Source organism: Peromyscus californicus, unplaced genomic scaffold (genome assembly GCF_007827085.1).
Source record: "Peromyscus californicus insignis strain IS unplaced genomic scaffold, ASM782708v3 Scaffold_14__1_contigs__length_90479793_seg_2, whole genome shotgun sequence".
In the NCBI taxonomy this organism is placed as follows: Eukaryota; Metazoa; Chordata; class Mammalia; order Rodentia; family Cricetidae; genus Peromyscus; species Peromyscus californicus.
In genome coordinates this window covers 62680227-62690779 of record NW_026294436.1, presented here as the reverse complement: position 1 = coordinate 62690779, position 10553 = coordinate 62680227, and the positions used below count along the sequence as shown (strand labels likewise).

General features: G+C 44.5%; 1 protein-coding gene across 5 annotated transcripts in view; it reads right to left on the bottom strand.

Annotated features, from left to right (window-relative positions):
* Window positions 1-3063: 3063 nt before the first annotated feature.
* The window catches only part of Catspere (catsper channel auxiliary subunit epsilon), a 130029-nt gene continuing 122539 nt past the window's right edge, over window positions 3064-10553 (bottom strand). For 3 of the 5 annotated variants that reach the window (XM_052737763.1, XM_052737764.1, XM_052737766.1), the window contains 2 exons: window positions 5159-5212; window positions 3065-3467 (listed from right to left, as the gene is read on the bottom strand). In XM_052737763.1, the coding sequence (XP_052593723.1) occupies window positions 3314-3467; window positions 5159-5212 (208 nt within the window). In that variant the 3' untranslated portion in view covers window positions 3065-3313. Of the gene's footprint in view, window positions 3468-5158; window positions 5213-10553 lie in introns of all 5 variants that reach the window. The other 2 variants (XM_052737765.1, XM_052737767.1) reach the window with 2 other exon arrangements.

Sequence of the window (10553 nt, the reverse complement as noted above, 5' to 3'; positions counted from 1 at the left end):
TTGTTTCCTGATCTGCTGTGATGGGAACTGCGGCAGCCACACACTCTCACTGCTCTGAACAAAACCATGCCTTCCCTGTCTTATGGACTGTACCTTCTCAGACTCTGAGTCCCAATAAATCCTTCCTTTCTCAGATCCTGGTTTACAGGTGTTTGGTTACACCTAAATACAGTTCTGTCACCTCCACTGAGGTAGTGGCCCAAATGGGCAATGACTTAAGTTTTCCAAATTACTGGTCTCCTTTCTGATCAATCATGGGGAAATTTGAGAGGTCATCTCCTGCTCTTCTCTGGCTCCCTATGGCTCATTCTCTGCTAGATTAACTGTGATTAGTTGACTGCACTGACTGCTTCAGTTGGGTTTGTAGCCACTATTGAAGAATAACACGCAGTTTCACTAGCAGGTCTTGAGATAGTCCATTTTCCATTTCAAAATTGCCAGCCACCTGAAGAGATAGCATAGCTGGAAGTCTCAAGGGATATCCTTTGTCCTAGATGTCTTCTGTTTGGGGGTGATTGCTAGGCTGGCAGGAACTACCAGTTTGTTGAGATGGAAAGGAAAGTGAGAGAAACCGTATCTCAAAAAAAAAACAAACAAACAAACAAAAAAAGTATATGGAAAGGAAAGTGATTGGCCAAGTCTTTGATCATCATTGATCATCATTGATCATGTCACCACTACTCTATATCTGGAGGTAGCGGTGGCTTCAATCAACTGACCTAGGCGACTAGGCTACTGCTGCTTTTTTTTTTTTTTTTTTTTTTTTTTTAAGAAGCAGGGTTTCACTATGTAGCCCAGGCTGACTTTAAACTCCCTATCAACTTGCTCTGCCCCTCTCCTGAGAAATGGGATTAAATCTCTCTCTCTCTTTTTTTTTTTTTTTTTGTTTTTTTCGAGACAGGGTTTCTCTGTGTAGCTTTGTACCTTTTCTGGAACTCGCTTTGGAGACCAGGCTGGCCTCGAACTCACAGAGATCCGCCTGGCTCTGCCTCCTGAGTGCTGGGATTAAAGGCGTGTGCTACCACCGCCCGGCTAAATCTCTTTTTTTTTAATTAATATTTTTTAAAATTTATTTTACATACCAATCACAGATCCCCCTCTTCCCCTCTTCCCACCCCTCCAGTCTCCCTTCCCCAACCTACCCCCCATTCCCTCCTACAAGAACGTAAGGCCTCCCATGGGAAGTCAGCAGAGCCTGGTACGTAGAGGCAGGTCCAAGCCTCTCCCCCCATCTCAAGGCTGTGCAAGGTGTCCCACCATAGGCACTGGGCTCCAAAAAGCCAGCTCATGTACTAAGGATGGATCCTGATCCTACTGCCAGGGGCCCCTTAAGCAGATCAGGCTACACAACTGTCTCACTTATGCAGAGGGCCTAGTCCAGTCCCATGCAGGCTCCACAGCTGTTGGTCTAAATTTCATGAGTGCCCACTAGTTTGGTTTGGTTGTCTCTGTAGGTTTCCCCATCATGATCTTGACACCCTTTGCTCACAGAATCCCTCTTCTCTCTCTTTGACTGGACTCCTAAAGCTCAGCCTGGTATTTGGCTGTGGATCTCTGCATCTGCTTCCACCAGTTACTGGATGAAGGCTCTATGATGACAGTTAGGATATTCACTGATCTGATCACTGGGGTAGGCCAGCTCAGGCACCCTCTCCACTATTGCTAGTAGTCTAAGCTGGGGTCATCCTTGTGGATTCCTGGGAACTTCCCTAGCACCCAGTTTCTCTCTATTCTCATGATGCCTCCCTCTGTCATGGTATCTCTCTTTGCTTTCCCACTCCATCCCTGCTCCAGCTCAACTATCCCATTCCCTTATGTTCTCATCCCCTATCCCCTACCCTCCATTGCCCACCCCTCATCCCCAGTTTACTCATGGAGATCTCATCTATTTCTCCTTCCCAGGGTGATCCATGAGTCCCTCTTTGGGTCCTCCCTGCCAGCTAGTCTCCCTGGAGCTGTGGGTTGCAGTCTGGTTATCCTTTGCTTTACAACTAGTATAAACTTATGAGTGAGTACATACCATATTTGTCCTTCTGAGTCTGGGTTACCTCACTCAGGATATTTTCTAGTTCTATCCATTTGCCTGCAAATTTCATGATGTCATTGTTTTTCATTGCTGAGTAGTATTCCATTGTGTATATGTGCCACATTTTCTTTATCCATTCATCGGTTGAGGGGCATCTAGGTTGTTTCCAGGTTCTGGCTGTTATGAATAATGCTGCTATGAACATAGTAGAACATGTGTCCTTGTTGTGTGATTGAGCATTCCTTAGGTATATGCTCAAGAGTGGTATAGCTGGGTCTTGAGGAGGATTAATTCCCAATTTTCTGAGAAACTGCCATACTGATTTTCCAAGTGGCTATACAAGTTTGCACTCCCACCAACAGTGGAGGAGTGTTCCCCTTGCTCCACATCCTCTCCAACACAAGCTGTTATCAGGGTGATTAAATCTCTTTTTAAAAATCCATTATTTAGGGCCTTGTGGCCCATGCTTTTAATCTCAGCTCTCAGGAGGCAGAGGTGGGTGGATCTCTGTGAGATGGAGGCCAATGTGGTAAACAAAGGGAATCCCAGGACAGTCAGGGCTACACAGAGAAACCCTGTCTCCAAAAGCAAAAAACAAAAACTGTACAAAAAACCAACCCCCCAAATCCCATTATTTATTTATTTTCCTTTATTCTTATTTTATGTGTACAGGTGTTTTGCCTGCACGTATGTCTGTGTACCACATGCATGCTGTGCTGTTAGAGGCCAGAAGAGGGTGTCAGATCCCCTGAAACTGGAGTTACTGTGAGTCACCATGTGGATGCTGGGAGTCAAACCCAGGTCCTTTGGAAGAGCTGGGTACTTCCTTTTTTTTCTTTCTTCCTTCCTTCCTCCTCCATCTCCCTCTTCTTTCATTTATTTATTTATTTATTTATTTATTTATTTATTTATTTTGGAGGCAGGGTTTCTCTGTGTAGCCCTGGCTGTCTGGAACTCACAGAGATCCACCTGCCTCTGTCTTCCCTCTTCTGGGATTAAAGGCATGCACTGCCGCTGCCACTACCAGCCAGCTTCTGATTTTTATTGTTAAATGCAATGTAACAGTGTATATGCTATCTTTAAAATGAATAACAACAATAACAAACAGTAATATATGTTATTTGGAGGAATAATTTAAGAACATTTTTCAGATCTTCAATTTAATAATAATATGAGCTTACATTTAATATTTCTTAGCCAAACACATATTCTCAATATAATTACATATATCTACATTATCTATTTACATATATATGTATATATATCCAGAATTAACTCTCAGATTTCCTAATTCTTCTTCAGTTTTGTAGGAGGCTTGTGAAGTGGCTCAAAAATAAACTGTCTATAAATCTTGGTGTACCAGAAATAGCTCAGAACTAGAATGCTGATGAATGTGAGCATCAAGACAAAAAGGAAGGCGACTACCAGGTAGACACTTGGGCTAGAATAAGAACAACAAAGAAGAAGCCATTATTCACGCTCTGCCCATTAATTTACACAATCAAGCTATCTTAGAACGGTTAGCTGCCTTGCTGGTCACACAGATCAGAGTGCTAAGTCCTAGTGTCAGTCCTTAAGGCAGTTAAATGTTTGAGGCTGATCAGGAAGAAGAGTGTGACCATCAGGAGAGGAGGGATCGTGAAGGAGCTCTGGGAGTGGAGCAGAGGAGAGACCCAACTGTGGGTAGGAGTCGGCTAGTGATGCCTGGGAGTGGTGCAGAGGAGGGACCCAACTGTGGGTAGGAGTCAGCTAGTGATGCCTGGGAGTGGAGCAGAGGAGGGACCCAACTGTGGGTAGGAGTTGGCTAGTGATGCCTGGGAGTGGAGAAAGTGACTGTGGCGAAACATTGTTTTAGGCAAAGGGAGATGTATGTGCGTGGAGAAGATGCCACAGAAGTATGAAGAAACCTTGAGGTCCTTCCAGGACATTCTGGAATGGAACCTAGTTCAGTGTGACTGGAACTCCAGAGTCAGTGTGATTAGAAATGAGGAGTGACAGGTACCAAGGGGATTGGGGATGTGGTTCAGTGGTAGAGCCCTTTGTCTACCAGGAATGAGGCCTGGGTTTGCTTTCTAGCCCTGAGGAAAAAAAGGGGGGCAAAAATAGATGGGCATGTGCCAGATAAGAAAATGCTTACAGTAAGTAGAGAGCATGGAGTTTAGGCAAAAGGCAAGAAGGAGTTTCATGGTTGTGAAACAGGATGGCCATTTTATAAGGATGATGCCGACCAAGTGTGAAGAATGAACTGAGAAGGGCGTGTAAACCAGTTTTAAAGTATTTGTAAGTGATGGTGTGAGTGAAGAAATGGAGAGAAGTGGTTAGGTCCAAGATCTATTTAAAAATTAGACTGGATTTTTTTTGGCAATTGTTAAGATGTGGCATCTCAGGAATTTGAAGGAATAGAGAGAACTGCCAAGTGTGGGGAAGAGTCACCATCAGGATGGTGTCATTACTCACTGACAGCACATTCAGAGGCAAGGGGACACACAGGGAGAGCTGGCCTTAGCGTGCTCCCAGACTGGCCTGGAACTCCTGGGCTCAAGTGATCCTCTTGTCTCAGGCTACAGAGTAAGGGGTGCTACCCTTACAGGCTCAGGGCCTGGCTATCCCGCTGGTGGTAACTGAGCATTTGTGAATGTGTGTGAGGGTGTATGTGTGAGTGTGTGGGTATATATGTGAGTATATTTGTGAGCGCACAGGTGAGTGTGTGTGTGTGTGTGTGTGTGTGTGTGTGTGTGTGTGTGTGTGTGTGTACTGGAAGCTACTCTCTGCTGAGGCCCTTCACCTGGGATTCTGTGTAGGACCTCCCTTGAGAGGGGGCTTATTTCTTAGTCTAGACACTTAGAGTGTTGTTTTCTAGTTGACTTTAACATCTTACTAGAACACTTAGTTGTAGTGTTACAGTTTCTCTTGGCCTGCAGTTATCTTAGTGTGATTTTTCCCTTCTGTGGCCAAGCAAATGGCTCTTTCTTGGACCTTGATCAGCATACCCCATCTTCTCTCTGCTAGGCATTGTGCTGAGATGGAGGAAGCATGGGTTCCAGACCAGCCAAAACAGTAAAGCCAGGAAACAGTAAAACTAAAACAAGCAAATACATAAAAACTGCAGCATTATCAGGTACTGCTCATTACCTGGGAATCACTCCGAAGGTCTCGATCGCAAAAATAGATGTTAGGTTACAGAAACTGCAAATCAGAAAAAAAAAAAAGATATTAAAGGTTAAGCTAAATGTATTTAAAATATCCTCTGCATCTCTATGGTAACAGTCAGATCATATGTAACCTTACTAAGGTGTCATTTTTTTTGACAAGGACACAATAGATAGATGCACTTACAGAACAGTTATGGCTTTTCCATTGGTGCGTCTTTAGGCTGGATAACCATGCTGTCTTCACAGCATTACACACTTTGGGTGGTAGTTTCCAAGGCAACGGTCATAATGACATTAATAATAATGAAAAATCTTAAGCATCTTCAGCAGTACTACACAGTTAACCATTGCATACTGAGCCCTCTGTTCACTGAAGATGGGTGATAAATTAGCATTTACTACATGCCTGGTGGCGTGCAGAATGCTTACATGCACTGTTAGTCCTCGTGAGACCCCTTCCCTCCAGACGAGGGAGCTGACTGGGGCTCGGGTGGGCGAGGCAACCAGCAGACATTTGCAATGTTCTGAGTGGCAGCTCTGGGAATTTGAAATCTGGTTTTCCTGAGCTAAAGGAATGAGATCCATCTGATGGAGGCTGGTTCCCCTCAAGAAGCTGAGAGAGTCAGGAACTTGAGGGATGGGCTGCTGTTACCATTTCCAAAGTCACTGAGTCCATCCCATAGCTTAGTTTAGTACTTTAAATGAGATGGGATGTGACTAAACAGACATTTATGGCACAATTTTACCTATCTTCTTGGGGGAGAAGACAGAAGAAAAGCGTTTACTTCTAGTAAGCATTTACTGCATGCCCAGCAAAGTTGGGGCTTTTCACCCAGGCACTTAATGTACTTCTCAGAATACTGGAAAGATAGGCATTATTGACCACTTATGAACAAATTGGCAATTTGCTTAGTTCTGAATTTTGCTTTGTGTGATTAGAACTTGGAAGGTGTTGTTGTGCTGGGTGGTGGAGGTGCATGCCTTTAGTCCTAGCACTGGGGGTGGGGTGGGTGGGGCAGAGGCAGGTGATCTCTGTGAGTTTGAGGCCAGCCTGATCTACAGAGCAAGTTCCAGGACAGCCAGAGGTACACAGAGAAATCCTTTCTCAAAAAACAAAAACAAACAAACAAACAAAAAAAAGAAGAAGAAAGGGCTCACTGTGTAATGATAGATGGACAGATGATGTGGTAAATTGGGCAGGTTAGGACATGTGTGTAATCACATGACTTGGAAGGCTGAGGCAAGAGACTGCAAGGTCTAGGCAAATGCTACTGCATACGAGAACTTGTCTCAAAAAGGAGACAACTCCACAATACAAAGAAGCACACAAACCCTTACTCCCCCCCCCCCCACCCCTACCCCTACCCCAGACAGGGTTTCTCTGTGAGGCTTTGGCTGTCCTGGAACTCATTACATAGACCAGGCTGGCCTCAAACTCACAGAGATCCACTTGCCTCTGCCTCCCCGAGTGCTGGGATTAAAGGCGAGCGCCACCACCACCTGGCTGACAGATCCTTACTTTGAATCAGACACTAACATTCCTCTTTCAGAAAGTGGCAGGGCAAGTATACAGAAAATACGTCTCTCAGATTAAGTTTGTGGGGTTAGAGATTCATTACCCTGTTGTAGAGGAATGAATCTGTCTTACTTTTCTCATCGCTATGGTCAAACACCCGATAAAAACAACTAGAGGGGTTACCGTGGCTCATAGTTCAGGCCCTTGTCTCTAATCATCATGGTGGGGAAGCGTGGCAACTGGGCACAAGGCACCCAAGTGAGGAAGCAGAGAATGAGGAATGCTGGAACTCAGCTCATGTTCTCTTTTTCATCTAGTTGGGAACTCCAGCCCACAGAATTGTGCTGCCCACATTTTTAGGGTGGGTCTTCCCTACCTCAGCCCAACCTAGAAAAATTCCTCACAGGCACACCCGGGGACTTGTCTCTGGTGAGTCTACATCTGGTCGACTTGACAATCTCAACCATGCATGGCAAAATGTCAGACTGCTGAAAGAGGTCTGTTGGGGTGGCTTTATGAGCTACGCGTTTCTCATCCACCTTCAGGCAGGGCCCAGAAGAAATTGTAAACGACAGCACTGAAAATTGCATCCCTGTCGGAAGCTAAGCGGAGTCTGGAGGTCTCAGGAAGGGGATGCTGCCATAGAAATGGGCTCCTCCATTTTGGTTAGGATGAAGCAAAAGCCAAATGGTTGGTTTTATAATTGGAGAAAGAAAGTATGGTTACCGTCGGAGAAAAACCCTATTCAAATGACTGGGCTGGAATGAATCTTTGGGTATGGATACTTGATTATGGGCCCTCTTTGGCTGATATAACAAGGGCTCGGTTTCTAGCATAGCAGTAGACTACTTGCCCAGCATGTGTGAGGCCTCTGCTCAGTTCCAGTATTGCAAATAAGTAAACAAATGAAATTAACCAAATAAAATCAATATGGCACACCTAGGACATTGCCCTCAAAGGATGTGGGGCTAGTAGAGATGCTGCCAAGCATGTGCCACTGAGATTCTATTTTCAGGACTGAAGCATTTGTTTCCTCTCAAGGGGACCAGTATCTGCCAGGACTTGCCCTCTGCCAAAGTTACACCCCCTTTTGGGGAAAGTCTATCCCAAAGGCTAGTGATTCAGAGGCACCAAGAACTTGTCCCTTTTCCCCGGTTCAGAACAGCTCTGTCTGTCAGGTTCTCCCACCCCAGTGTTCCTTGTGAAATCAACTGAAGGCTTCATTGGGGCTGCAGTTTTGCCTGCTTCCACCTCTCCCCAGTCTTATTTCCTTCACTTTCTCTAAAGGTGGTGATTTTAGATCACTTCCCAACAAACCTCCTACACTTCAGTCTACATCACAAAGTCTGCCTCCTGAGAAACCTGAGCTGGAAAATGTAGACCACCTCTCTTTAGGTCATCCGGCCAACTGCTCAGAAGACCGGAAAATCTGGGGCACCGATGAGATTTCCATGAGCTCGGTAGAGGCTCTTCCCAGGGTTATCTAACCATGGACACATAGCTAATAAGCAGCCATTCATTTGATAAAGTATTTCTCCCCCTCACTGCTCCACCAGCCTCATAGGTAGAACAAAACCAGAAACAGTTTGTTTTCCCCCCAGGACTCTATCTACTCTATGAACCTACTGCCAGCAAGTGGGTTTTTGAACAGCATCTCATGGGACATTGTGTTCATCTGTTATACGGATGCTGTAAGATGTAAGCTCAGGTGGTGATCATGAGTAAGATAAGTTCCACACACGTGGGGCACATGATACACCTTTAAGGGTGAAAGACAAGTCCTTCCTTGTTCCCTCTGCTCGTGTCCAGATGAAAAGATTGCTTGTTTTATTGTTGCTGCTATTGCTTTATTTTTATCCACTTTGGATTTTGGAGGTAACCTATACCACACTTGGGTGAACATATATGTTGCGGGATATTTGATCGCACTGTGAAACCCTGAGACTCTGTTAATAGAATCAATCTTGGTTCGAGGCAGAGCCAGCAACTGATTGACAAGAATTAACCATAGAGAGTATGGAGGACCCAGGAAGACAGACAGAGAGACACACAGGAAAATATATATATATTCAGGAAAAACCCTGCTAGACTGGAACCCAGGGCAAAGAGAGCTTTTGTGCATGTTATAGGTGATACAAACAGTGCTGAGAGTTGGCTCTCCTGACTTGCCCCCAGAGCACTGGGTGACCATGAAACCTTGGCTGCCTTTAGACATGTGTTATCTCTAATGTTTAAGCCAGATGTGATCTGTAGCAGCTGTGATTCTGTCCTGAAGTGCAAGTGATGTGTATAAAAATGGCCTCGCATGCATCTAACCGTTGATTGATAGCTCCCATTTGCTGAGACATTGAGAGTTCTTTATGGCGTCACTCACTGACTATGAAGGAGAAAGAGGAAGGTGATTTGCAGATTGCTGTGAATTCAGATGGGAACAGTTGTGGCTCTGCTTAGGGACAGTGGAGAAGAACAGGCCTTCCAGGGTACAAAACTTCATATAGATGTTTCCTCACTTTCCCTAGAGGATGATGGGCTGTGCCATAATTGTGGCAGGAATGGAATGTTGCGTACGTGGTGAGGATATGGAAGAAATAAACCCCGATGAGAGAAATTTAAGGGAAGCATGTGTAAATAGGCTCCTCAGTGAGATGCTGGAGTATTCAAATGCTTGGGTCTCACGTGACTCTTTATCACCAGAGAAGGGGCTCTTCCTTTGTCATGTGACTGCCCTTGGCTAGCATCTTTCCCCAGTTACCCAAGTGCTTATTCAGTGGGATCATGAATAGCATGGCCATTGTGCCTGGTGTGTCTTCACTAGCCTGCATTTCCCTTATCCAGGCTGACCTGGAAACTGACAGTACCAAGCACTGCATTTTCCAGCAGCAACAGCAGCCGCCGCCAGCCTGAATCACCGCACAGGTGCATTAATCCAGAGGCATTGGACAGCTATCTGCTGGTGGCTGATTTTATCAAAAAGAGGACAATGATTCTTTCTTCCTGTGACATGCTTCGGTTTGAATTTGCCTTTTTTTTTTTTTTTTTTTTTTTGGTGTAGCTTCTGCCTGAAGCACTAGACAGAGGCACCTTGAGTGCTATGCATTTTTATCTTGTCCCAAAAGATTGCTTCTGACCAAAGAAGGCAAGAGGGCTGATGTGCATGGAATTCATTGGTCTCCCAGAATAGTGGATATTCTTTCAATTTTGTATTAATAGGGCAATCTTCTGTTGCTGGTGACCTAGGACATTTTGGATAGTCACCTGTTGTTCTTGTACAAATACTAATAAAGCTTCATTTTACTCTTTGAGCCTCTGGTTTTGATAATAAATTATATGGTAATGAGAGCTATAAAGCCAGAATGAAAGGTTACCAAGGAAGCTGCAGAGTTCTTACAATGAGGTAATACTATGAGCCTGTGCCAAGATAAGGAGTTTCTTTTTTTTTTTTTTTTTGATAAGGAGTTTCTTAATCCCACTGCCAGAATACATGAGTTTGAGAATCAGATCAGCAGAATTGGGAGTCACTCAGTTTTTCATTTATAACCAAGGCACAGGTGGGTAGGACATGTTAAGAGCTCAGATTCCAAAGGAATAAAAACATTTTCTGTTACAAATACAAAGTGTGGTACTGGTTTAAAAACATACAGTACATAAGGATGGGGAGCTAGGCACGCCTTTAATCACAGCACTCGGGATACAGAGAGAAGATCTCTGTGAGTTCAAGGCCAGTCTGGTCTACATAGCAAGTTCCAGGACAGCCAGGACAGCACAGAGAATCCTGTCTCAAACAAATAATAACTCTAGGATCTGTGTCTATTTTTATATTACTTATATATGAATTAATGTTGACTTTTCCCTTTTTTTC